Here is a 27,373-nt window from a genome sequence, read left to right as displayed (position 1 = left end):
CCCAAGCAGCCCAAGTCCAGTGCTCAAGCACATTTGAATGCACAGTTAGTGTTTGCTTTCAGAGCGGGGAGCGTGGCATATGAGGCTTGTTCCCCCAAGGTGCCTGGAGCACTGCCTGAGCATAGAGGCATTTGGTAAATATTGATACGATGTAAACACATGACTAGCATCTCCCTTTGAGGCTCAGTAGCGTGTGCCATTGGGTGGGGCTGCAATGCAGACCTTCCTGGGAGTCTACCAGGGACCCCAACCCTTCCTGGGAGTTCACCAGGGGCCCCAACTCCTCACTCTGACATTCAAAGACTGACCTGGCTTTCAAAGCACTTCCTTCTTTCTTTTTCAAGCGCACCAGACTTGGCCTACATTTACCCCTTTGTTAGTGTCATTGCTGTGTGTGTGTCCTATGGGTCTGTTCCCAAGTCTTCCCTGAGGGTGAAGACAAAATAACGGTCTGCACAAGCTGGCAGGTCCATGGCGACATCCCATGTAGGGTTATCACACACGGGTTTACTTTGAGTAAAATCCAGACCTTGCACTTGGGAGCCAGCTTCCGTTCCCAAGCAGGGGGACGTCCCACTTCCTTCACACCCAGCACGGTCAGGGCACGCTCACTCAAGATGTTTATGAGCTGAACAGGTCTGTTCCTGGCAGTGCAAATTTACCCTCTAAGAAATTTGGAAAGAGCCCTGTGGTCAAGAACGTTCCGTTGCTTCCCTAAGAACAAATGTTATACGGCCAACATGTAAGAAGGTTTTGTTTATGAAGAGCGTTTCCTAGTATGGGGAAATGTCTGATGCAAATTTTATGAAGGGTAATCTGTATTTTAGAGAAAGAAGTGCAAGAGAAAAGCCCAGAGGAAAGACGCTAAATAACCTCTGCCCAGGGCTGGGCCACTTCGCCCCTCTAGCTGATCCTGCACTATCCAATAAGGCCAGTCCTCCAGGTCCTCGCTGAAGGTGGAAGACAGTAAAGAGCCTGGAGCCCAGCTCCAGGTGACCTGACTGTCACCTGTCTGTCCTCCAGCCCGTGCCACCGCCCCATCCCTGAGTTTCTCCCTACCCGCTGGGCTTGGGTGTAGTTGCTAATGGACCCTGCAGTCAGCAATAGGCTCCTCAGGGAATGGTGTGCACCTGCCCAGGTCTCCAAATATTAATACAAATGACTCCCAACTTCTCCTTGCAGTGCTTCACCTGGGGTCCCTTTGGTGCCCAGAGTGGTGGCTGAGATCTAATTTACGGTCCGCAGGGTCCACCCTGGCTTGTCAAAACCCATCGCTATCACCAGGCTTAGTCACCCATCCCCAAGGAGGTGACATTTAACTCTCAAAATGAAGAAGATAAAATTCTGGGCCCAAATTTATAGGATACCTTTCTTCTAAAGAGTTTGAGCTACATATATACTATTTCACTATCTTCACAATACAAGTATGAAATGAGGATGGGAAACAGGTGACTATGACAAGCAAGGTTCGAAAGTCACCACGAAATTCTAGAAGTCTGCCCATGTATACTGTGCTTTGCAAAAGGGAGACTATCTCTAGCTGTCTCAGCAGTGCAGATCCATCCCGGTTCCAATTTAGACAGTCACTCAGTCATGTCTAACCTGCCTTTCCACCTAGAGCTGGTACATGCAAAAATAAAAATTAGAAAGGTCTGCATCTGCCTGTATTCCCAGAGTTTTTTTGTTGTTTAATTTTTTTGGTCTCTGGGCTATTTAGAATTATTTTCTCCACTATTCTGGTAAGTTGATGCAGAGAATTAAGAGTTGACCACTTCCTCTTTTCCTGGAAAATATTCTACTGACTCTTTGATAATATGTCTGATTGTATATCTCAAGCATAACCAATCTTTTATGAACACGCAGGGAATTATAGTGACTCTACACTCGGAAAGTTGAATATAATGGTACTATTCATGAAAATAGATGAATTCAAAAAAATGGGAAGTGAATATCAAAATGAAGTTGAACAAGTAGGTTTTTATAGGATCCTTAAAACAGAATACATTGTAGAGGAGGCATAGGAAGCTGGTGTAACAATAGCTGTAGTTCGCTGAGGGCTCTGGGTGCCGCCCAGGGCTGGGCTTCTGCTGGGCTTTCCTTCTGATCCTTGCAACAACCTGGGCAAGTAGGCCTTGTTTGATCTATAGAGGACTATGTCACAGAAAAAATGGTAAAATATACAGTCGTTCCTTTTACCAGGGAAAATGGGTCCTTTTTAATCTGCATCAGGGGCTTTGCTGGAGGATTTGAGGGTGGGACATGGCTGTAAGTGGGCGGCATCTCATCTGCAAACGGCTCATCTGGGAACTTCCTTCCCAAGGATGTTTGAACTTATTATACACACAGCCTTGACCCCAGAGCACCTTCCTCCTGATGCTTCAGTTTCTCAGCAGCAAAGCTGTTTGGAAGCCCCGAGCAAGGGCAGTTTACCTCCTGCTGCCCCTGAGGCAGTCAATGGGGAAAGTTACAGCGTTTGGCCTTGGGCTGGAGTTATCTCAAAAGCGTGCATTCCCAGGTGGTGTGGTGTGCCTCTGCGTGAGACACTCACACTGGACCTAGGTTGCTTACAACAGAAGTTCCCAAATGCTGCTCTGGGTACCGGTGCTGGTTAGCAGTGAAGTTGTCAATGGACCAGGGATAGATAGATGAGGGGAAATGAGGAAAACAGATCATACGTGTTTGTGTATGGACACAACACACATGTGCATGCTTCTACTACCTCCTAGGCACAAGACATGTGACACATGCTCACTGCACATGTGGACTTAAATCTCCCAGACAGCAGCAAGTGGAGTCCTGGTGCTTCTGACCCTGTAGTTCTGGACTGGCACATGGGCACACATGCTGCTAAGAACAGGCCATAGTTGGAAAGCGCTGGGCTAGTGCAAAAGGCGCTGTACCCACCATTTGAAACCATCAAAGTAAGACCTAAAACAGGTTGTCTCAGCCAAAAAGAGCTAGTGAGGGCCCAGGACTGATGGGCCATGGAGCCCAGAGTGACATACAGGCCCCCAAAGTGGTCCCGCTGCATCTGCAGGGCAGGAGCTGTTGCCAGGCTCAGAGCATGGTGGGCAGGGAGCGCCGGATGAGGACGGAGTGACCTGGAGCGGGGACGGAAGGCAAGCTCACAGGCAGCAGATCAGAGAGGGCGGCCTGGGAGTCCCAAAGCATGGTCCAGAGTCGAATCCGGTGTCTCCCCGAAAGCGTCGGCATGGGCGTCCCCACTCAGCCACGCCCAAGCAGCCCAAAAGCTCCACTCTGTGGCCGGCCACAGCAGCTCTCCAACCCAGACGCCGGAGTTTACACGAGTTGGAAATGCTCACGTTCCAGGGAAGTCCCTGTGGTGGGTTTTGCTGTGTGTGCCTGTGTCCCCAAGACACTTTTCAGGACAGCTCAGGAAAAGCAAACACTTTATTAAAAATAGAGCATCGATACTTGTGCAGCTTAAATGTAGCCCACTGAATGAAAATGCTTTGAAAGTAAACAGCACGATCCCCACAGCGTGAGGTTATTGTTCTTGTTGCTTTGTCCTTTCGTGAGGCTGGGTGAGGCTGGGCGTGGCTCTGCAGCACTCTGGAACCACACGCAAAGTGCCCCGGGTGGGCCCTGGGTCCCTGCCTCTGTAGGGGCTGCTGACTGGGAACTTATGTCCCAAACTGATTTTCAGATTAGATCTTTCCACAAACCCTTATTAAATCAGCTTTATGTGCATCTTATATTCTATACATTTTCACTAGTCGATTCTAGTAATTAGAGGAAAGGTACGTTCTATGACTCAGAGAGGAGAAGGGATATCCAGTTGAGGTCAAGCAGTTGCTCCACAGGAAGAGCTGATGGTCCTAGGAAGGTGCCCATGGTGGCCTCGCACCTCAAGCTGCTGCAAAGAGCAAAACCGCCGCGTAGAGCAAACTGTGCGAGAGGGCGCGAGGGGATGATGGCTGAGCCGTCAAGCCAGTGTTTCAAAACTAGGGGGAAAGACACAGAAAAGGTGGTGTGATTTGGCAAAATGCTTCCGCTGAGGAGGACCCAGGCTTCAGGGAGCCTGCTGAGCCCAGATAACTCTGCTAGAGCAGCAGGGACCGGCCTGGACCTTCCTAGTTAGCACTCACTGGAAACACTGGCTATGCTGGGAGCCCAGCCTGGGACCCCAGGGATGGTTTTTCTGAGAGATGAGAGAAAGCAGCAGCCAAGGAAATCCAGCCATTTCTGCAGCTGGAGAAGGAGCGATTGTTTTCCTGAACTGCTAGGCTGGGTTTTGCAAGGAGAAGAATGTCTCATTTGCTGTCGCCTGAAGACAGGGTTGGGCCACTCTGGCCAGGAGCGCCTGTGCTGTGCTGAAACTGGGAGGTCATCTCACATGTGGAATGAGAAGCTTGGTTTTTTGTTTGGGACTTTGTTTTAAGAATCTGCAGGACAATTTTTGGAAAAGTGGTATGCCCCAAAAAAGGAAGAAAATAGTGCTCTTGGATTGTCATCAGTGACTTGTGGCTGGCAGTTATGAATCTGCCTTTGGTGCTGCTGGCCAAGGCCCACAGCAGTCCTTTCCTGATACCATTTGTGGAGACCAGGAGGCCACCTATTTAAGATGTTTTTTTCAAGTTGCCATCTTTCGAGAACAGACATGAACCTCAGAGATGAAGAGCTCAGAGAAAGTTCAGTTACTTGATTTTAAGTGGGTCAAAGAGTTGTTTTGTTTTTGTTTTTGTTTTTGTTTTACTTTTATGCAGAAAATCGTTGTTTAGAGAAAAGAAGACCAAATCCAATCATTGAAGAGGATGTGGGAGGGGCAGCTTGTAATCGCAACAGTTGTGTGGTGAGATTTCCAGATGTAGGAGGGAGTCATCGGGGTTTTGCATGTTTGGTACTTCATCTGGGAAATTTACCTAAAATCTCGGTGACTCTCATTTTTCTTGTGAGGAATGGGATGGGAACAAGGGCTCCCAGGCCTAGGGGCCTGGCCAGGTTGGTCTCAAACATGTTTGCTGCTTCCAACCCAATGGCACAGACCCAGCCAAGAGGGTGCCGGCCCAGCCCTCTGCCCCACCAGCACCTCATCCTCTTTGTCCATAAGCCTAGACTCCGAAAAAAAAAAAGAAAAAGAAAAAGAAAAGTAGGTCTTCATTAATAAATCCCTTCTTGGGATCACCAAGAATGAATCATCTTGCCAGTCTTTTCTGGTTCCAAAAATCTGATATTTTAACCTGGTGTGCTCATCCTAGCACAGTACCTGGGACCGTAATAAATGCTCCGTAAACTCGGTGGGAGGAAAACCAGGGAAGGAAGCAGAGTGGCGGTGCCAGGTGCTGAGGAGTTGCTCACCTGGACTACCCAAGTGATGGGAGCCTGTACACTTTCAGAGCATTCCAGAAATTGAACACTGACATGTGACATATCACAATCTTTGCTCTTGTGGGAACTCTACTAACTCAGTGTAAAACAATAACCCTATTTACCTGATGGGAAGCAGGTTTATTGTTGTTGTTTATGACATCATAGCATGGCTAAGTCCTTGGGGGTGGGTGACAAGCAGTGGCAGATGACCAGCCTGTGACCCTCTGGTCCAGCGGCCACCCGATGCCCCAGCAGCCCAGTCCAAGAATACAATTGCATATGGCCACAGGTACGTCAACAATCCTCGTTCAAGTTGACTACAAATACAGCAAGTCAAACTTGCCAACGACTTTTCATTCTAAAGATGTAAGAGAAGGAAAAAGGGCAAGGGAAAGGGACAAGAAGATTTGGGAATAGTGGAAATGTAAAAAGAAAACATTTCATGCTCTGACTCATCTAGTGAAAGACAGTTCGGGTTTGTCCCCTCCCCGGGCATGATGTTCTGAGTTCCTTGGCAGTGTCTTCTGGAGGGTGCTTCTCCTCGCCCAAGCAGAGCACCCCTGTAATTCATGAAGACATCATGAGGCACAGAGAGTGGTAAAAAGACAAAGAACACTTAAAAGGGTCTCAAGGTCACTGTCTGTCCTTGACGTTGCCCAAAAGCAAACTCTGGCTTCCTATTTGCTGCAGTTTGGCTTGTCCACGTGTGACCCTGGGTGGTCTTAAGGCCTTCCTCGGGGTGTTCTCTGCTGTGTAACCTTAGGAACTTCAAAGGACTCCATCCCTTCCTGAGGGCTGTGGTGGGAGCATCGTCTGTTAAGGGAGAAGTCAGCAGTGGTGGCAGGAGTAAGCGCTGGGCTCCACCGCTGGCTGGCTGTCTGTGGTGTGCAGTGGCTTCCTCAGCGGGCTGGTGCTGCGGGTGACAGGAAGAAAGGAAACATGAAATCCTGACCTCTGCTCCGCAACTGTGCTGAGACGCTTCTCCTCTCGGGATGTCAGACCCACAGGTCTCCTGCCAGGCTTTGTCCACACCCCCTCACACAAAGTTCCAAATTCGCTGCTTCCCCGTTCCCACCCCTAGCGGGAATTCTACCTGCGGGGTCCCGCTGGGTCTCGATGGAGGAGTGGCTAAAGTGGGACCGAGTGACTCACTCCACAGAGCACCACGTTAGATGGAAACTCTGTACCTGGCCTTGGAAGGGACTGGACACATGGTTTAAATCAGTCAAGCAAGTTCATTCAAACAACGCAGGTAGGCAGTCAAAATTCAAGTCAAAGCTCAGTGATTCAGGCAAGAATTACTTTCTCACTTGGGTTCACATAGCCCATCGTACCTAATCTTGCTGCAGCTCATTTTGTGATGTTAAGAGTTTATTGTTCAGGCCCGATGGTCTCTGCCACTGGCTATATCTCCCCTGGAGGTGGGGGACCGGCCTTCCTCTTCACCTTTAGGTCTTTGGCACTTCGCAGCCTCTCAGAAATGTTTTCAAGGAGAAACTCCTGTCTGCACTGATGAAAACAACTCAACAACACATTTCCGAGGAGCAAAGCAGGAGTTTCAGGGCTGTGGAATACCAGCTTTAAATAAGTGGGACCAGGCTGCTGTGTCAGTATTGATTCTTTTCTTCTCCGTCTGGAGGTGTTTGTACTTTATCAGTTTCTCCTTGTTTCCTGGTCTATCTTACTGCCAGGGGGCTGACGTTTCCTGGCTTTTGTTGTACTGTGGCACAGGCTCTGTTTTGAAAGGACAGGAGCATAATAAAAACCGATATGAAAGAAGGGCCAGATGACATCACTTAAAATATTTGAGGAAGTCCACTCTTTTGGATGTTTATAATCTCAGCATGTTAGTTGTTTGTAATGTGATAAGAGTACTTTTGATACACAGGGGGAGTTATAAGCCTTGTTGCTCAGACAGTATTCATGAATTTTTATCTTAGGCTCATAGTGAGGAACAGAGCAAAGGGATCTTGGCTCAGGGCCCAAGTGACCCTGGCTCATTGGATGACCTTGGGTACAAGGTTCAGCATAGTTGAGCTGCTTAAATTGTGCCTAAGCCAGCTATTCATTGAATGAAAAAATTCACTGAATGAAAAAAAAGAGAGAGAGAAAAGAAAAAAGAAAGTTGAGGAGTCTACTCATTAGAGCAGAATTATTAATAGCATGCTAACTTTTTTCCTCTCAGAATATTACTTCATGGTACAAGGAACTTGAAATTAAATGGTTACCTTTCCAAGGTCAATTCCTTAAACTACATATATATTCGGCTTTATATGCATGCTTAATGATTGAAAATCTTAAACCATTTAAATGTCTCCCATAAACAGCAATCTCCCCAAGTGGTGAGAATGTTGACACCTGTTGTACCCCTGGGTCTATATAGTGGGGATGGAAATAGACCAGCACCTTCCCCTCATAGGTGGAATAAAACACAGGATGAGAATACGAACAGTGGACACTTTCTGCCAGGAGCCAGGCTCTGTGCTAAGCCTTTTCCACAAGTTAATCTCCTTTTATCCTAGCAAAAACCCCACAAGGCAGGAACAGGAGATTCTACCCATCTTTTAAACGGGAAAACTGAAGGACATGTCGGCTGACTATTACGTGCAAGGACACACGGCTGTAGTGCGAGCCTGGAGCCCAAGCGCCCTCGGTCCGGAGACTCCCCTCCCCCGCCCCGCCCCCCAACATCCACCATTCAGAGCAAGTCAAGTGCACAGCAATAGGATCTGCCCTCCTGACTGGAAGCCCAGAACAGGACCATAGCATGCTGGAGCCCAGGAAAACCCCACCTTCCTGTACACACTCCAGATTAAGCATAAAAAGCCTGGAAAAATCAACTGTCTTCATGCAGCAATACAGGAGAATAGGACAGAACTGGCTCTTAAAATTTCGCAGACCCAGTACAAACACTCTCAAGATAGTGCTCCAACCAGAAGATGTGTGCGTGCTAATTCTGCATTAGCCTTATCAATGGAGGTGGGCATCCAAAACTCACTCTAACCTAGTTCAGGAAAAATGTAGGATTTGTAGGTCAATATTGCAATTAGTGTCATGTGTGGTCTCTTGAGTGTTCATCAGACTACAAGAGTCAAAAGCCCGACAGTGAGCTGGGAGCAGAGAGGTGTGTGATTGAAAATTCACTGTTGCAATATCCAGTGGCTAATGCACACACAAATAACCCAGCGCTGCCCATTCCCGCCAGTGCCTGATGGTGCCCAGGAGGATGTTTCTGCTGTGATTTAGAGTCGATTTTATTCTTTGCCTTCTTCCAGGGAAAGAGAAACTACTAAGTGTGAGATCACAGCAAAAGAATCTCAAATCACTGTTAATGTGCAAAGGCGTGTGTTCATACCTTCCGAAAGCTGCCAGGTATGATTAATTTGGCAGAGTACATGCCAGAGAAAGAGCAAGGCAGAAATTCAGACATTCTAACCCCGAAGCCGGGCCAGCAGGTAGGAAAAGCGGTCATGCTGTTGGTGTGGTATTGCCACTGGCCCCAGAGCCCCTGTGACTCTGACGGTCTAGTTTGCAAGGGTGAAGCTACACGTATCTGAAACCGAGCCTGCCCAGGCAGAGCTGCTGCCATTCTGTGCGTGCCAATACAAACGAACATCTTCTTTGCCTAGACCGGTCTTCACCAACCAGAACAGAAATCTTATTGTATTCTGGAAAAGTATTCCTAAGTCTCTTTCATTCTGTTCTCAGATTTTTTCCCCCCAAAATTTAACACAGAGGGAAATTTAACACAAAACTCTTAAACTGAACATTCTCTAATAAAGAGCTTCAAGAGATGGATCCACTTCATTTCTTACAAACCATCTTAAATATTCAGCTCAGACCTATATGCCAACACTAACAACATACACATTTTTATTCACTGCCAGAGAATACCAAGAACTGACATGCTGTATAAATAATTAAAATTTAGTGTAGATAATGTGTGAGGTAATGCCTGCATTAGATGATGTCTTGGTAGACTTGTCTAGGTAAACAGGGCATAAACAAAATAGCTTATAAGTATTTAAGGGCATTTATTCTAAAAATGACATATGAAACTCTTTACCCCGTGAGTACTAGTAAGACTAAATCCTTGCTTCTAGCTCTGATTTTATTGGTGGGCTCTACAACAGGAGTTTAAAGGTCCCCAGCACTTGTTCCTCTCCACACTGAGATGGAACAATATCCCTAAGGCTATGAAAAAGAACTAAGTGACAATGGCTTCATAAAAAACAGTCTTTAATGTGGTCAATTTCTTATTATATATTTGATGAGAACAGTGACACGCAAATGAGTAACGAATGAGAGAATATTAAAATAGTCTGTGTTAGAGCGCATTTTCTCTGACTCACACTTGTTGATGGGCAATCGGTTAGTAGGAGAACAAGGTGAGTATGAAACAGACATCACATTGGTTCACACGTGATGTTTTCCCAGCGTGCTGTTTGTACCACCAAGTAACAGGGTAGCTGAAGGTGAAGCAGATTAATACACTGGAACACAGCAAACTGTTGAGGAATTAAACCCTGTCCAAGACACCAGGTCCCCAACATTCTTTCCCTGGCCTCGCTCCAGCGACATGCTCTCCTTAGAACATGTGTGATGCAGGGTTCTTCCCGATCTCTGGGCACGTTGTCCTTGTTCTCTGCAACTCAGCAGTCCCAGCACCTCCTTACAGCCCCTTCTATGAAGCTGTGCCTTCACTTTTCTTTTAAACAAAGCACTATCTTCGCTGTAGTATCTCCTTACTTATTGGGAAGTCAACATGTCTGTTAAACTGTGCTATTATTTTTATTAGGGTCATCACTGATTTTATGAGTGCCCTAGTTACAAAGTTGCATAGATATTGAGTGGTCTGCACCAGCACTGTTTTTCCCATAGACCTTGCTGTTTTGGTGGGTGATTTTGCAGAATATGAGGATTTTTCAGGAATAGTCTCATATCGCGCTGTAGAGAAATGCCTGTCCTTTGAAAGAATGGGTGGGGACAAGATGTGAAATCAGTGTGAGATTGACTTTCTTCCTCCCAAGGCTGAGTGGCTGGTGTGTTTGAGTGGGTCTCAACTGTACTGCCGGGGAAGGTGAGGCAGAGAGGAGAACATTCCAGGCTGAGGGAACAGTGCGTACAAAGGCACATTCTTTATGATGGATGGAAACCCAGAGGTGTTAATGCTCAATGCATGAAAATCCTTCACATTCCATCATTATGTGAAATATGTTTTTAAGCATTTTGTTGTCATGGAAAGGGAAAGAGTCTCTGAGAGTGGAGGGAATGGTGGGGCCAAAGGAACAGAGCCCACATGAGAGGTCTCGGAGAAGCAGAGCATGCGGGTCCGAGGAAGCAGCCAGGGCACAGGGGTCAGAGGATGCAAAGCACACAGGATGTTGTATCTTACGAACAGAGCGTGATTTGGGCTCTATACTAAAGGGCTGAGACCAGAAGTACCTGCCTAGCCAAGTACTCACCTCGCCAGGCCTTGCTGAGTAGACGCACACGAGGGGGGCAATCTGTATCCAGAATGGAGAAGGGGTGGGGCGAGAGAAGGTGATTTCTAGGACTCGGCCTATTAAACACCCGCCAAAGAAGTCTGGGACAGCACACAAATGCCTTCAGTTAGAAACGCCAGGATGCGATGATGTTCCCTCTCGGCCCAGCTTGTGCACCCGTGCAGGGGTGCGTGTGTACCTGCACGCATGTACACCACCTCCTGCAGGGTAGCCAGGGTGTGTGTTGGCTTTCAGAATAATGTGAGCTGTGCATCCACTTCCTGACAACATCAAGTTTAGCGGTCAGTGACCGGGCCACCACCCCTGGATGTCCCCTTATAGGTTGAGGCCAACCCAGCCAGGATCTTGCACTGGCACAATCTGGGTCCTAGCACGTGAGGGTCAAATGTGGTAATGAGGCGCTTTCCTGGAGGGCTGAACGAGCTGTTTCTAAGTGCTTAAAAAGAAACAGAACTCAAGTTCTCACTTGAGACTTTTGAAACTTTGTTTCATTTGTAACTCAAAGCCTTGGGAACCTCAGGCAGAAAGTCATTCAAGATCAACTTTTGGAATCAAGTGAGTAAGACCCTATTCAGAATGGAATTTCGCCATAGATTCATAAATATGTCTAAAGTGCAATGAAAATAATCTGCAGATGTCTTAGCGGTTGGTACGTGGTTGCCATAGCTGTTACGAGAGGCCATGGACACAGCAGGGGCGGTGGAATAGATCTCAGGTTGTGGGAACTGGAAATGCAGGGGAACTGGAATTCTAATGATCAAGACGTTACACGATAGGAAAAGAAACGTTAAAATGTAGGCAATTCATACATCAGACAGGATGTCTTTCATGCTTCAAGACAGAAGTGACCTGTATTTCATAGTGCTGTAGTTTGGCCGCCTGTCCCGCGTGCTGCCCCGGCCGAACCCCAGCCCATGGTGGCGGTTCCTGCCCACCTGACTCTGGCAACAGCACCACGCCCAGGTCCGCTCCCTGGGTCTTTGCTGTTGAGGCTCCAGGTTTCTGGACTAGACGACTCAAGGTGAGGCACCTCCAATTCTCACCCAACACCTAAATAACTGAGCCACCCTCCTCAGGGGAAGACCAGGTTGGGGTACCGAGAGCGCCCCCTGGAAGAACGAGCAGGGGTCTCTGAATGGAGCGCCCATCCCCTGCACTCACAGCGCCTCATCACCCAGAGCCAGCACCTGCGCCAGCTCCTCTGCGTGCCGGCCCCGAGGCACACCCGCCTTCCTCGCTGGTGAGGAGACACATTCAGACACTGCTCTTTGCTTCCAGAGAGGCATCAAGTGTGAGCTGTGAAGAAATGGCCAGAGCAGAGGATGTGTGTCAGGAAATGCCAAGCCCCTTTGCCTAACCCAGCCAGGCGGCCCACCCGTCTTCACCTGCAGGCCCAGGCCCACCCACACTCTGAGATCATGCCTGGCCCTGGGCGAGGTATTTCTAAGACAGCCTTGGCTCCTACCTCTTTGGCTGGGTTTCAGCTCCCATCCCTGTGTCTGGTGCTCCCTGTCAGTGAGCCAGACCTGTGGCCTGGTGTCAATGACCCTTAAACTGGGGTGGCACAGGGGACTCCGTGCAGTATGCCACTGAATCCTCCGTGCAGACCCGAGCAAGGGCTGTGGTCCTCCTCCTCTTGTGCAGAGGCTGCTGTGTTCAGGGAGATTAGGTCGTTTCCCTGCCTGGCCCCTCCCCTTCCCCAGGCCCCTGTCACTCTCCTGGCCCACTCCCCAGACCTTCTCTCCAACTTCCTGGCTTCTAAGCAATCCCTTCCTAGGGCTCCTTGTGTTCAGCACCTTGTCATCCAGCCTACTTTAAACATCCTAAGGAGAACTGCCATAACTAGGAGGTGTTCTGGCCTTGGCTTACCACACTCTCCGTGTCTGCCGGCCACCTCCCCATCTTGTCAAAGCCTTGATTTTTTTTTTTTCTTTTGGTTTGGAGTCAGCCTTGCCCCTTAGCACCCAAGCCCAGCACTAAAATACGTGTCAGAGGTCGTCTTGTCAATAGCAAACTCTGTTTAGAAAACACCCCTAGACTTTGAGCTGCCCAAGAAGAAACAGAAGGAGGCCAAGTTGGCTAGTCATTGCTCGTTAAAATGTGTAAGTATGCAGGTATGAAAACATGTGGCGTGTTGCTGATGACTCAGGTGAGGGCACGGGACGTAATGTCTGCTGCCGTGGGGAGCCGGCAGTGGCGAGCCCCTCGCAGGCATCCCCCCGGGGAAAGCAAAGCAACTCTGACAGGACACGAAGACTGTCTTCCTAAAAAGCTCCTCCAGTGCATCGTCCCTCATCTGAACTGCTGTCATTTCTTTCTGGTTCTCCTGTTCTGAACACACAGCCCAATCCTCCTTTCCTCCCGACTCTCTGACTCAGTCCTAACTGCGCTGGAACTCGTTGGCAATGAGGAAAAGTCCATTAGAATTATTCATTTTATGTGGGTGAGCACCTCTGTCCATCAGTTATTTCGCTCTCTTTAGCTGGAGACAATTTCAGGACCATTCTACAGTGCACACATTTATCCTGTGTGCCCCTGAAATACTGTTAAACAAAGGAAATTGAACTGGCTGGATTTCATGCCCAGTTCATTGGGAAGAAGGATTTTGCACTGCGTGGTGTGGCTGTGACCCTCGCTTCCTCTTCCATATACCTTGCCTTACTAATACCATGTTGGAATTATTTCCTTAATTTCCAAGGCTGCATGTGTGGAAATGGCTTATATTTCCTGTTCTGATAAACTGATAGAATGTTACTGGGAACCTTGTTCCCAAGTTGGCTTTCATTGGCTTTCTTCTTTGTTGACCTCTTTCGGGATTAAAAGAATAATTCTGAGAAGTCCAGCTTGACTGGACTTGTGACAAAGACAAAGACTTGTATAAATTTTTGCCTTAAAACATGAAATTCTTTTTAACAATAAGAAATATTTTTCTTTTATGTCAATTAGAATGAGTTATTCAATATTCCTTTGTAGAGGAAGTTTGGAGAGGTGCTGGGGGCAGTCCAATGGTGAAATATCTGTAAATTCCCTTTAGAGAATTGCTTCTTTTGGCGGGAGGTATATTGGCTTTAAAAGACTTCTTTCTACAAGACATTGCTTGGAACATGCGGAGGACAAAATATTCTTTGTTTTAGGACAGATGAGTTTTGTTCTTGCGTCTTCATATAAATTGGATTAATACTCATGTTTTTGTGTGTGCAAGTTGAGAACAATAGCCAGCATTTTTTCTTTCATGCATATATATTGTATCAACTTTAGACGATGCTCACATATGCAGAAAGCTGGGTGCATCTCAGTGGGTTTGTTCTTTTAATATATATGGGTGACTTGCACTGGTAGGTACAGAAATATTAATAGCTAATCTTAAAGAGGCTAAATATATTATGTGCTTTATTTTCTGGCATTAAAGTTGTTATCTGAACCTTTTTTAAATGCCATAAATATGAATACAAATCTGCCATTGGGAGGGAGTGACACTGAGCAGTTTTCTCCACGTGTTGAAATGGAGCCGTTCCTCCGATACGTGCAGAGGAGTGGGCCCTTCTCACCAGGTGGTGAAGGGAAGACTCTTCTCTCTGCCTGATGGCACAGGGCCTCTGATGGAGGCAACATGACACTCTCTTGTCCTTGCTCTCTGGGGGTTGCCCAAATAGAAGGCAGGGCCAGCCCGTGAGACCGGATGTCCCCTTAATCCTGCAGCTGCCACCACTGATCTCTCTCAGACTCCACTGAATCCCATTACAAGTGGCAGAGCCAAGTCTCTTGGCAGCTAGAGTCAGTGGCTCAAGGCAGGAACTCTGCACCTGAACCTGATAGGAGCCCAGTTCAGGAAGCTAGAAGCTGGTTTTCCTTAGAAGGTTCCATGACTTCTTTTCCCCCAGAGGCAAAGAACTCACCAAGGAATTTAGATCATGCATCTAGTGATTTGTATGTGTCTAGGACAAATGCCCATGCAAATAGGTGGGTTTCCAAATCTTTCTAAATATAAGGATGCCAAGATTCAGATAAGACTCCAAGGAAAAGAATTCCTGTAAAGAAAGTCAACCAAGAAATCCCTTGCTCAAAGCTCTCCACTTTCCACCTGGAAAAAAAAATGTCTGTTTCATTCCAGTTGAATAGAATATAATCCAAGGTGTCCAGAAAATACATCCTATGCCTTTACATTGCCAACTGGCTCTTAAGCAATCCAGGTCATTTCCAATTTCTGCAATTTCTAATTAGCACAGCAATGCTGGCTACCAGTTCAGGGCAGGATGAAATTTAGCAGGAAAAGAGGAGCCCTGAAAGGATGCTTTGAACATAGGAAAGAGAACTAAAAGTTCTTTGGTACTTTGATGGGTTAGAAGCTCAGCAGCTGAGTCCTGGGTGCTCAGAGCCTCCCTCAATGCACCACAGGTGTCGAGGGTCAAAGGGAGGCCCGAGGGCCAGCACTTTCTAGGACAGGCACTCCTGGGGTCCACTTGGTCATGGGGCACGCTGAACCTGTAAGAAACACCTCCTTCTACTCCACCCAGGGAGATGGCCCAGTGGGCATCGTCTCTGGGAAAAGCCTCTTCCACAACGCAGGTCCAGCCACCTGGTGCAGGGCTTCGCAGACCTCACCCTGCTGGCCTGGAAATCGTGTTAGAAAGCGGGTTCTGCTCCAGTGTATCTGGGGTGGTGTCTTCATTCCTCACTATCTCCAAGCGATGCTGCTTGTCCACACTCCACACGAGGAGTAGCAGGGTCTAGGTGAAGAACAGCAGCGTTTCAAACATGGATTGATATCCTCTAACTTTGTGTCCAAGTCCCTCCCTCCAGTCAATCCCTCCCTCCCTCTCTTTCTCTCCCTCTCCCTCCTTCTCTCTCTCATCTTTCCCTCCCTCTCTCTCTACTTCCCTCTCTCCCTGCCACCATCCTCTCCCTCCCTCCCCACTATTTCATTTCTGACACCACTTCCAGGTAGACCGTCACCGTCTGTTCTCTTTCGTGTATCTTGGCTGCCTACAGCTCCCTGTACCCTGCCCTCCTTTGCCAGCATGGGTTTTGTTCCTATGAATTGTCGCAGTAAGTACCCACCCTCATCTCTCCTTGCAGCTTAGGGGCACTCAGCAGTCTACTGTGCTGCTTATGTTTAAGCTGCGTGGCCTGTGTCTCATTTCCCAAAACTTATAGCTCACGTTTATTTTTCAGAACTACTCCTATGGTTTCCACAACACTAAAGATGTCAAGAGCTTACAGTGATGACAGAATTAGCATCCCCTTCCCTTTGTCCACACAGCCTCTCCTAGCTTCTTTCATTCCTCCACCTGTTCTCGAGGGAGCAGATGAGTCGAGTGGGGCTTGGTCTCCAGCTTGGTTGTGTTGACAAGATAGAACTGCGGGCAGGTCCTTAGCAAATGTTCGTTCCTTTGCTGAAGGAGTTCACGATTAATTCCCTAGGCAAACTCCTTCCATAAGCTGGGATTTGTAGGCCCAGGGTTTGCAGTGGTCATGCATCTGGGAAGCAGCTGTGATGGCTCTCAGTCCAGCAAGGACAAAAGATGCCCCGACCCCCATGGGCTGTCTTTGTCTTGGACTATCAAGTGCAGTGGATTAAATAGGGTTCTGAGCTGCAGTGTGGGGACCACAGCAATGCTGGGGCATCCGAGGGCTGTAGAAGAATGGGCTTAAAACTCACTCCAATCCAAAGTGTTCTCACCTCAAAGGTCCTGCTTCCCATGCCAGGGAGGTTGGCCTCTGTGGTCTGGCACGTGCAGAGTAATGAAGCCAGAGAGGCTCGAGCCGAGGTAACTCCGCTGGTAACAGGTGTGATTTCATACTCACGGCCTCACTGTTCCTATTCACTCTCTAACCATCTCTTCTTCAGAGCACTTACCACAATTTAGACTATGCAGGCTTGTTGTTTGTCTACTTATTTAACTTTCTGTACTTGTTCTACCTGTTCACATGCCTCAAGGGCAGGGACAATGTCTCATCTGCCCCCCGCTTCACACCCAGAGCCCAGCACGGTGCACGGCCCAGAGTAAATTCACATCCATAAGGAATGAACGAATGAAGGGATTTGTAACTTGAAAGGGAGGATGAATTATCTCCCAGACCCCTCCCAGCTGAGATTGGGGTGTTGGATGTTCTCTCACTGGTGCTGCTGAAGGAAAGTGCAGGCTGTCACACAGCTCCTTGGTGGCCCCAGAGCCCCTGGGTGGGCGTGGTTCCGCGTGAAAATGGGGAGCTAAGACTGGAGCATTCTCCATGGGGTGGGAGCTTGCCCCGGCTCTCGCAGACCTGCAGTACAATTCACCCATTGGACGATGAGTCCTCTTGTACCCTGGGAGGAAGAGTAACAAGCTCGAGAGTTTGAGTGGCCGCAGCCTGGTCCCTGACAAGGGAGTCCTTTCCACAGCAGCCTCATGGCCCTAGGAGCGTCATCTCCTTCTGACCTGCTCAGACGGTGAAGTCAGTGCCGGTGCACCTGCGGGGTCCCCAGGGAGGGGGCGGTGTCCGAATCGCTCTGCCTGTTGCTGCCGCTGGGAACGCAGACTGGAAATTGGAGATTAGTAGAGGATTTAATTGATGTTTCTTTTTTTAACCTGTAATTTTTGTAGAAAGAGAAATGTACAATACCTAGTGAGATGCCTGGAGGATTCTGTAAAGAAATCCTGAGGCAAACTGGCCCTTACAGGACAAAGGGGAGAGTGTGCTGCCGGGAGACTGTGGCGGTGCAGATGCGGACCAGCCCCGGGTCCCATCGAGGGTGGTGAGCAGCGTGGCGAGGCGGGTCCAGAATGGGAGGCAAGTTGTGACTTTTATTAAGGAGTTGACAAGGGCGGGATCATGGTTTGTCCTGCAATTGCGTCAAGCAGTGAAAGTAGGAGACAGACTCCAGGGTTGGGAGTTGTGCGGTGGCTGGTGTGTGCATCTGATATTCTTTTGTTTTGGGGGGTGGGGCCTGGCCACAGACATGGGCCCTGCCCAGCAGCCACCGCACTCTTCGTCCCAGGTCCCCAGGAAGGCGTTCGTGTCTTGAGACTGTTTCAGAGTCCCATGTCTTGTCAGGGGAATGCCACAGCCCAGGTGAGAGACTTGTCCAGTGTTTTTAAGAGACTGTCTGGGGCACACACCCTGCCCTAAGAAGTAAATATTTCTGTTCATCCTGGAGACCTGACATTCTAGTGTGGTACTTAGGGCTCTTGTAGATGCTGGAATTCTTAAGAGTCCATCTGAGGACAGCCAAGATGCTGGTGGGAACACACACACAGGTGCACGCACGCACACGCACACACACACCCAGCTGGCGTGTCCATGCTGGAAACTGGCTTGGCATGGAAGTGGGGGGTGGGGGGGCTGCCTTCCCAAAGTATTCCTCTCCTCCTGAGACAGCGTGTCGGAGCCACTGGCACACAGTTGAAAAAGCGTTGAGACTGGGAGATAGCATGGTTAGCCTGCAAGTCCTCATGCCAAAAGCAATAAAACACCATTCCATTTTGAGCAGGTTATGAAGAACCCACTTCTATAAATCCAGTGAATATCCTAAACCTGGAATAGGGAGTCTGTTAGATCAATTTGAAACCATTAAAATCATTTCAGTCATTGATTTATATACAGAGACTTGGCATGTGGCTCTAAAACCAAAATTAAAAATAGCATGTGAAATACCAGATGGAGAATATGAGTTTGTGCTTCACCCTTTAGACTGAAGAGGCCCCCGCCCTTCCCAAGCAACTGGGGGATGAGTTACTGGGTGAACTGCGGATGTGAGCCAAGGTGCCTGTTCATGTTCCGCTCGTGTGGAATGAAACGTATGAATGTGGCAGCCAGCTAGGCCCCTGTCTTTGGTGCTAAACCTATGGCTTAGAGGAGCTGGATTTCTAAAAAATTCACGTATTCAAAGTCGTGAAACTTATGAGCCCTATTGTAGATAAACATTGAAGCCACAGGAAATCGGCAAATGCAATTGTGAGGGCATGAGCAGATTTTATATGTGTTTTCTTTTGCTCTGTGGAACTGAAGCTGTCTCATCATCTCACTCGGGACAAAAAAAAACCAAACAAACAAAAAGGGATGTCAAAGGCTTTCAGAGTATTGGTTTCTTTAAAGGTTTTGAGACTTTTTCAGACTTTTTGGAATTCTTCAAAGTAGTAACTGAGGCATCAGATACTATATCAGGCAAAGAATTATAATAAGAACACAAAAAATGTGAAACTCTCCAATGAGACCTCTCTAAGAGAAATTGTTAGCTAAGGGAAGGGGTTTATCATCTGCACAAGAACACAGAGTGATTGCTGAGGGCTCAGGTGGCTTTGAGTGTCCTTGTCCTGTCCCTCTGCCAGCACCGCCAGGAAGCCTGTGCTGAGCGGAGCCTCGGAGGTGGCACCTACACTTGCGCTCGGGCGTTCCGGCCCTGCTGGGAACAGGGAAGACCTGGCGGACGGCTACGCTGAGAAAGTTACAGAGGGGGTCCCCAAGCCAGCATCCTGTTGAGTCATTGAGACTCAACTCAGAAGAGAATGAAAAGGCAAAATGTGGTAAAATTTGTTCACAATTGGAAAGGGTTCTGTCATCTGGGGAGTTTTACTTGCATGATGAGGTTTGGCTCACTGAGCAGTAGAAGGCAAGCTTGTCCAGGGTCCCTAAAGTGTAACTGCCTACAGGATGGGCTCCGGAAAGGTGGCAGAGACTGGCTGAGGGTGAAGGGCTAGAGTAGGATTTACTGTGAGCTGATGCACTGGCTCACGTGTTGGGGGAGGGCTGCAGGAACCCACCTGTGGGGGGGAAGGGCTGCAGGAGCTCACCTGGGGGGATGGGCTGCAGGAGCTCACCTGGGGGGAAGGGCTGCAGGAGTTCACCTGTGGGGGGAGAGGAGGCCAGGGCTGATGCTTGGCTAATCAGAAAGGGGAGAAAAGAGGGCCGATCTGATTGTCGTTTTTGTCTCAAAATGTTTGGTAGTGGGAACATAGTCTGAAAGGAAGAGCTAAGGTACTTCTCCAGGTAGTCCAATCTCCAAGTCCATCTTTCATCTGCATTGTGGAGATCAAGGGTGAGAAACGCCTTTTTGCCCCATTGGGACCGTGCAGGCAAGGGACTAGCTCAGTTATCCACTAAACTCATTTCAGAGTTCTATCTCCATCTGGACAAACAGTTGGATTGTGCCACCCACCTGACCAAATAAACACTGGGAAAGCCTCTGGCCCCAGATTCCTCCTCCTCCCACCCAGATAAGCACGTCTAGTGGAGGGAAGCGGAGGGTGGGGTGGGCTTTCCTGTTCAGGTGCTCGCAGTTGAGGTTGCAGGTGATACCAGTGCTGGAGGTGAGGGTCTGTCACCCCATCAGCAGGCGTACCTGCCAGGCCCCCCTCCTCACAGGAACCCCCTTTGATCACCATGATGGGTGTTACTGATGGAGCCGGAGTGGCCCTGCTGAGTGTCACAAAGCCACAGTTCATGCCAGCCCTGCCTGCTCCCCTCCTCAGCCACCCTCTTGCCCACCTCTCTGCGCTCACCTCAGCCGTCTTCTCCAGGTGCACCCGGACATTTCCAGGCAGCAGAATAACTGCTTCCTGTGCCCCCAGAGTTTCTCATTCATACCACGATCCTCAATGTCATGTTAGATGCGCGTTCAGTTTCCTTGCTTCACATGGAATCCCTGGATTCAGGGAGTTTTCTCTGGCACTTAGTGGGTTTTTTAAAAAGGCTTACTGACCATAGAATGTGCAGCACCAAGAATGAACCCCCATGCAAACTCTGGACTCCAGGTGATAACGATGTGTCCGTGCAGGTGCATCCATTGTCCCGATTGTCACGAGAGTCCGCTCTGGTGCAGGACGTGGATGGCGGGAAGGCGGTGGGGTGGGGGCAGACAGGGGCTCTATGGGAAATCTCAGTACCTTCCACTCAGTCTTGCCGTGCTCCTAAACCTGCTCTTAAAATTAAAGTCTGTTTTTAAAAAAGACTTGCTGAATGTTTTGAATGTTAGAGTTGGAAGGATTCTCAGCAGATGACATTATGATACATATTGTAGTTGACAACGTTTTAACTATTTCTTTGCTTTGTGTTTTCTTGTTGCAGGGTGTGAAGAAGTTTGATGTGCCCTGTGGAGGGAGAGACTGCAGTGGGGGCTGCCAGTGCTACCCCGAGAAAGGCGGGCGTGTAAGTCACAGCATGGCAATCACTGTTACCTTCCGTGCACAGTCATGTCTCACGTCACCGGGGATGCGTTCTGAGAAATGCATCGTGAGGTGATTTTGTCGTGCGAACACCACAGAGTGCACTCACACAAACCTGGATGGTACAGCCTCCTGCACAGCTGGGCTGTGTGGTGTGGCCTATTGCTCCTGGGCTACACACCTGCACAGCACGTTACTGTACTGAATACTGTAGGCAACTGTAACACAATGGGAAGGGTTTATGCATCTAAACATGTCTAAACACAGAAAAGGTACAGTAAAAATACAGTGTAAAAGATAAAAAAAAAAATGGTACATGTGTACAGGGCACTTTCCATGGATGGAGCTTGCAGGACTAGAGGTTGCTCTGGGTGAGTCAGTGAGTGGGGAGTGAATGTGAGGGCCTAGGACACTACTGGACGCTACTGTAGACTTTACAAACTGCACACTTAGGCTACACTGTACTTTTTACAAATAGTTTTCTTCTGCAATAGTAAATTACCCTTAGCTTACTATAACTTTTTTACTTTATAAACTTTTTAATGTTTATAACTTTTTGACTCTTTTCTAACAACACTTAGCTTAAAACACAAACACGTTGGGCAGCTGTACAAAAATGCTTTCATTTGTTATATCCTTATTCCATAAGCTTTTTACTATTTTCAAAATTTTTATTTCTTTTTTTACGTTTTAAACTTTTTTTTTTTTTTTTGAGACAGAGTCTCACTCTGTTGCCAGGCTAGAGTGAGTGCCGTGGCGTCAGCCTAGCTCACAGCAACCTCAAACTCCTGAGCTCAAGGGATCCTCCTGTCTCAGCCTCCCGAGTAGCTGGGACTACAGGCATGCGCCACCATGCCCGGCTAATTTTTTCTCTATATATTTTTAGCTGTCCATATAATTTCTTTCTATTTTTAGTAGAGATGGGGTCTCGCTCTTGCTCAGGCTGGTCTCGAACTCCTGAGCTCAAACGATCCGCCCACCTCGGCCTCCCAGAGTGCTAGGATTACAGGCGTGAGCCACCGCGCCCGGCCCCGCGTTTTAAACTTTTTTGTTACAAATACACACGTTAGCCCAGGCCTACACAGGGTCAGGATCATCAATATCACTGTCTTCCACTCACACATCCATCTTGTCCCACGGAAAGGTCTCCAGGGGCAATAGCAGGCATGGAACTGTCACCGCCTGTGACAACAATGCCTTCTCTGGAATGCCTCCTGAAGGACCTGCCAGAGGCTGTTTCACCATTACTATTTTCTTTTTAAACAAATAGAAGGAGTACATTCTAAAATAATGATTAAAAAGTATAGTATAGTAAATACATAAACCAGTAACATAGTCATTTATCGTCAAGTATTATGTACCATGTGTAGTTGTATGTGCTTTACTTTTATACAACTGGAAGTGCAGCAGGTTTGTCTACACCGGCATCACAACAAACACATCAGAATTGTGTTGCACTATGATGTTTTGACGGCTACGTCACTAGGTGATAGGAATTTTTCAGCTCCATTATGATCTTAGGGGGCTACCATCTTATACATAGTCTGTTGTTGACCAAAATGCCATTTTACGGCATATGACCATACTTCCCTTTGAAATGAATGTTTCTTAAATTTCCTGATTAAGTCAATTGCATACTTTGCTAAGAAATTTAATACAGTTGTAATCTCTTCCACCAGAACAAACAATAATATCGTGCAAAATTGGGTCAATTTTTACCATCTTCCTGATACATTGAGAGTAATTGAGCTAATTTTCATAAGCATTTTTTCTCTTGTTCATTGTTATAAATACCTATCTGTGTATATGTGTATATATGTGTATATATAAAATGCAACTATATTTTATATTTATACATAAACATAGATTTCATAAAAATGTTACATGAAGAAAAACAGGCCCGGCGCAGTGGCTCATGCCTGTAATCCTACCACTCTGGGAGGCCGAGGCGGGTGGATCGCTCGAGGTCAGGAGTTCGAGACCAGCCTGAGCAAGAGTGAGACCCTGTCTCTACTAAAAATAGAAAGAAATTATATGGACAACTAAAATATATATATATATATATATATACAAAAAAATTAGCCAGGCATGGTGGCGCATGCCTGTAGTCCCAGCTACTCGGGAGGCTGAGGCAGTAGGATCGCTGAAGCCTAGGAGTTTGAGGTTGCTGTGAGCTAGGCTGACGCCATGGCACTCACTCTAGCCCGGGCAACAGAGTGAGACTCTGTCTCAAAAAAAAAAAAAAAAAAAGAAAAACATAGTTGCATTTATGCTGCAGTATAGGTATGCAAGCTAGAGAACACTGCCAATTATACCATGGATAAAACTCTAACTTTTAACACATTAACTGCCATGTGAGTTGTATTTAACTCAAGCTAATTTTGAGCCCAGGGCCTCGTGAAGCTTGTGTAGCTGCAGTTGATGCATGAAAATCGTACTTGTTGATGGTCTTACTGCTACAATTAACATTGGCAATTTAATTGCATGTAACTCAAGCACAGAAAACAATAAAAAATAACAAATTGTTCATTAAATTAGAAAGGATCATTTTGTTTTCAAAGTTTTTATCCTATTTTCATAATAAAACACCATGGCCCCAAGGAAAACATTTTTTTTTAGTGTGGCAGTCATTGTGTTAAAATTACTCATTCCCTGAATGTCCTTTATGTAGCCCATTTCATAGATAAATAAGAGAAAAAAAGGCTACCCCAAATTATCACCATTACATCTGTCAGAATTTGAAATATTGACCTGATATTGGGTTTATTATGTTCAGTTGAAGTGATTGATCTCTTATTCTGTTGCCTCTAAAACTGATGTTTAAGTCTTGACATTACATATTTTAAAACTGTATTATTTGTACTTACATGGTCAAGCCCTTTCTGCGTGTGTGGAAGCGAGGGGAGGGTATTTCGTTTCACGACAGTCTTCTGCCTCTTTGTTCCTCACACTCATGCAATTGCCTCCAGGACTCGTGCTTGTCTACACCTTCATTTGGCAAATGCCAGGTTGTCCTGGCAATGGGGAATCCTTGCCTGTATTGCCTTGTTGTTCAAACCAGAAACTATACCCATCTTGGGTGTCCCAAATGAGCTTCACCAAGTTGAATCCTGAAGTTGTTTTTTAAAGTAGACCTCCCTTGTTCCTGCCCAGTAGGAAGGACAAACCCCCGCCTGAGCTTGGCCTCCGAGGCTGGGGTACTACAGCCTCTGCCTGTGTCCCCTGCGCAAAATCAAATTGGTAAAATTTATGATAGGACACCTCTTTATAAATTTGGTGGTCTTATTAGCTAACATGTGACTGATCATTATTTCAGTGTCAAAGATCACAACAGAGGAGGCTTCCTGCCCCTAGATTGAAGCACTCATCTCCGCATGCCGTGTTCATCATGAGCTGCAATTCTCCTAACAGTTATCTGTTTCAGTAAAGGGTTCCTCTGCTTGGGGTGGGGACTGTATGCTTTGGGAATTGCTAGTTGAAGATTATTTATCAGCATTTAACAAGGATAAACATTTTTTAAGTATATGGAAGCCATTTCAGGAGATTTAAAATTCCCCTGGGTCCCTTGCTATAGATTTTCCCAGCGATGCTTCTGCAGCAGTGGTGAAAGCGCCTGAGTGCAGGCTCTCCACTCCCCGAGCGGAGGCGAGCCCAGCCTTATGTGGGCATGGAGTAGACAAATTAGTGCTATGCAAATATCTGCGAGACCCGCCTGTGTTGGATGGAGTTAGACTCTAGAGGGACTCTACATTCTTCTCCAAGTAATCAGCCAGACAGAACCCAAACAAACTGAGTAGATGGTTACTGGGTCTGCTCCTTTTCACTTTCTATGATTATGTGATGCAGAACCCATATATTAAAATTTTCCGTAATGCCTTTAGAAGAATTTTGTTCGTCAGTAAAGATAGCTAATTCCGATTATTTAGGTATATAATGCATCTGCGTAGCAGTGCACTGTTATATTATTCCAAAGATCTTTCCAAAGAGGTTATTAGGAGGGAGTCTAAGGGTTCCTAGGTCTCTATAATTTAGTAAATTTACAATACAGGCATCGAGACCTTTTATTTCCCTGTGTCTCTAAAGAAAGAAACACCTTGAGTCTGTTTCTATGCTTTGCAAGTACAGTGAAAAATCGACACCCTCTGGGTAACTGGATGAACATGAGTAATTCAGATCTCAGTGTGGGTTTGGCTTTCCTGTAATTATGTAGGTGGGTTGTCAATGCTGATCAAATTAGGTTGAGATTTGGCAGTTGTCTGAGAGGTCATCCAGGAGACGGAGGCAAAGGATACCCCACTTTGGGGCCTGGGCTGTGCGATCCACTGTGTGTGGGCAGCGCTCAGGTGGCCTGGAACCTTGCAAGGTCTGTACTTGTCTGTGTGCTACACATGCTTGGCACCATCGTCACACCTGAACGGGACCCGCACTGCCCTGGGAGCTCGGGGAGCCAGTCACTGGGTTGTTTTCACCAGAGGCACGTGAGGCTGCCCAATTGTGTCAGGTGTGCCATTGAACATTGATCAAGAAGGTGATAGAAATGGCTGAGAGTAAAAGGCAAGAAAGAGATAAACGTTATCATTTACCATTTTCTACAGGGTGTACTACTGAAGACATTATCCAGTATATTACTGAAGGTATTTATTGTTAGAACAATAGCATGTAGTTTATTAAAGCATTTGTTAAAGATAAAGTGTCTATTTCAATATACAAACCTCATGTATTGTGGCTTAAGTATGTATTAATTAACAGATTTTCACAAATGTGTTTCTGCAGAAAGCAGGGCTATTTCTGCCCTACTTCTGGACTGATAGTATTTTTTTAAAGTAATGTAATACATAAAAATAGCAGTTGGACAGAATTTGCTGTTCAAAGAGCTGTGTGCATAGTTTGTTCTTTCCCACAGCTTCCCCCGGGGGGGCTTGCAGTATATTTTCCCTACGGTGCTACTGTGGCAGCCCTGAAAATGCCTGAGTGCAGACACCCCCCTCCCGAGCTCTTGGCGAACTCAGCCTTATATGGCCACGGTACCCCAGTTAATTTGTTCCTCACCATGGTGACAGCCAACATCAGAAACCGTGTTACCGGATAACTTTTGGACTCTAAGCAGAAATCACAAATGTACTATGGATTCCAATTCCAAATGAATTCTAATGTTACCAAATGAATGGGCTTTGTGTAAAATCTCTGCAGCCTGATTCTCCGCCCTTAGATGGAGACTTGGATTCTCATAGCAGGGAGAGAATCGCTTCTCACAGACAGAACCACCCAGGCCCGTAGACAATCCTAGCAAGCCACAGAGCAGGCAGGAAGGCGGGAACGGGCGCAGCGGGGCCACCTCCCTCCCTGGGCGGAGCTGGGGAGCTGAGCAGGGTGCAGTCACACAGCAGGACACCCACAGGAGGTGACAGCAGGACACCCACAGGAGGTAACTGACCCGCAAGAACCTCACACCCAGACTGCAGCAGAGGACAGGACAAAACCCAAGTTTGGGGACTTTTAAATGAACTCTTTCTCCAATACAATCTTTTGTGTCTTTACTTCTCTTCCCATAGATCAGCCTAGAAGGGTGAGATTGGTGGGGTAGGGGGTACAGGGAAAACACATAGGCAGGGAAGAAAAAGAAATTTTAACTCTCTTTATTCGTGCATTATGATTCACTAGCTAATTTTCTAACCACCTCTTCAGTTGATTAGGAAATTTTAAAACAAATAACTTTAACATGATTTAAGACTTTATTGTTGGTTGAGGGTCTGTATTTCAAACAATCTCTATTACGTATATTGGAATAATTACAAGTCCTAATTCACCAATGCTACACCAAAGAACGCCACCAAACTAACTTCTCAGGTGGTCCCCTCTGTGGAATACCACGAGGCCCTCAGCACTAGACAGCTGCCTACCCCGAGTACATTTCTCCATTTGTTTTCCTTCTTTTTACACCATGGAGATGGACGGCTGTTGAGTGGAAAGCATCAGAGTGAACTTCTGTTACAGAATTTCTACCAAAGCAGAGTTAGGACCACTGTGTGATACGCAAATTAGTAGTACAGGCATCAGTAGAGAGAGCAAGTGAGGCATCGGATTCGACAAATGAAGAGTGACTTTGCCTTTGCTCACTAACTCGCCTAAAAAGTTGTGAAAGCCTCAAATTTTTCTAAGTGAGGTCAATTTTAGTTCATTATTTCAGTTACTCAGTGAGGTTCCTGTTCTCCCCTCCTAACATCTAATCAGTAGGTTGTTTCACATTTTTAATGACACCAACCTTCACAGGACACCTTTTTTCCCTAAGGCAATTGGGTATTGAAAAAGTAGTAAGTACAAGGACAAGTTGTGTAAGTCCCAAGACAGATTAGTGAGATGGACAACGGCCCTGTCAAACTACAGGGGGAGAAG

At 47.0% G+C, this 27,373-nt stretch overlaps 1 protein-coding gene across 1 annotated transcript in view; it reads left to right on the top strand.

The window, feature by feature from the left end:
• Positions 1–27,373, top strand: part of COL4A2 (collagen type IV alpha 2 chain) — a 179,407-nt gene that overhangs the window by 20,405 nt on the left and 131,629 nt on the right. The window contains exon 4 of the mRNA XM_069467579.1: positions 20,883–20,963. Within this exon, the coding sequence (XP_069323680.1) occupies positions 20,883–20,963 (81 nt within the window). The remainder of the gene's footprint in view (positions 1–20,882; positions 20,964–27,373) is intronic.

The sequence above is a fragment of the Eulemur rufifrons genome, chromosome 4, assembly GCF_041146395.1.
Source record: "Eulemur rufifrons isolate Redbay chromosome 4, OSU_ERuf_1, whole genome shotgun sequence".
NCBI classification, from domain to species: domain Eukaryota; kingdom Metazoa; phylum Chordata; class Mammalia; order Primates; family Lemuridae; genus Eulemur; species Eulemur rufifrons.
This window is presented reverse-complemented; position numbering and strand designations above follow the sequence as displayed.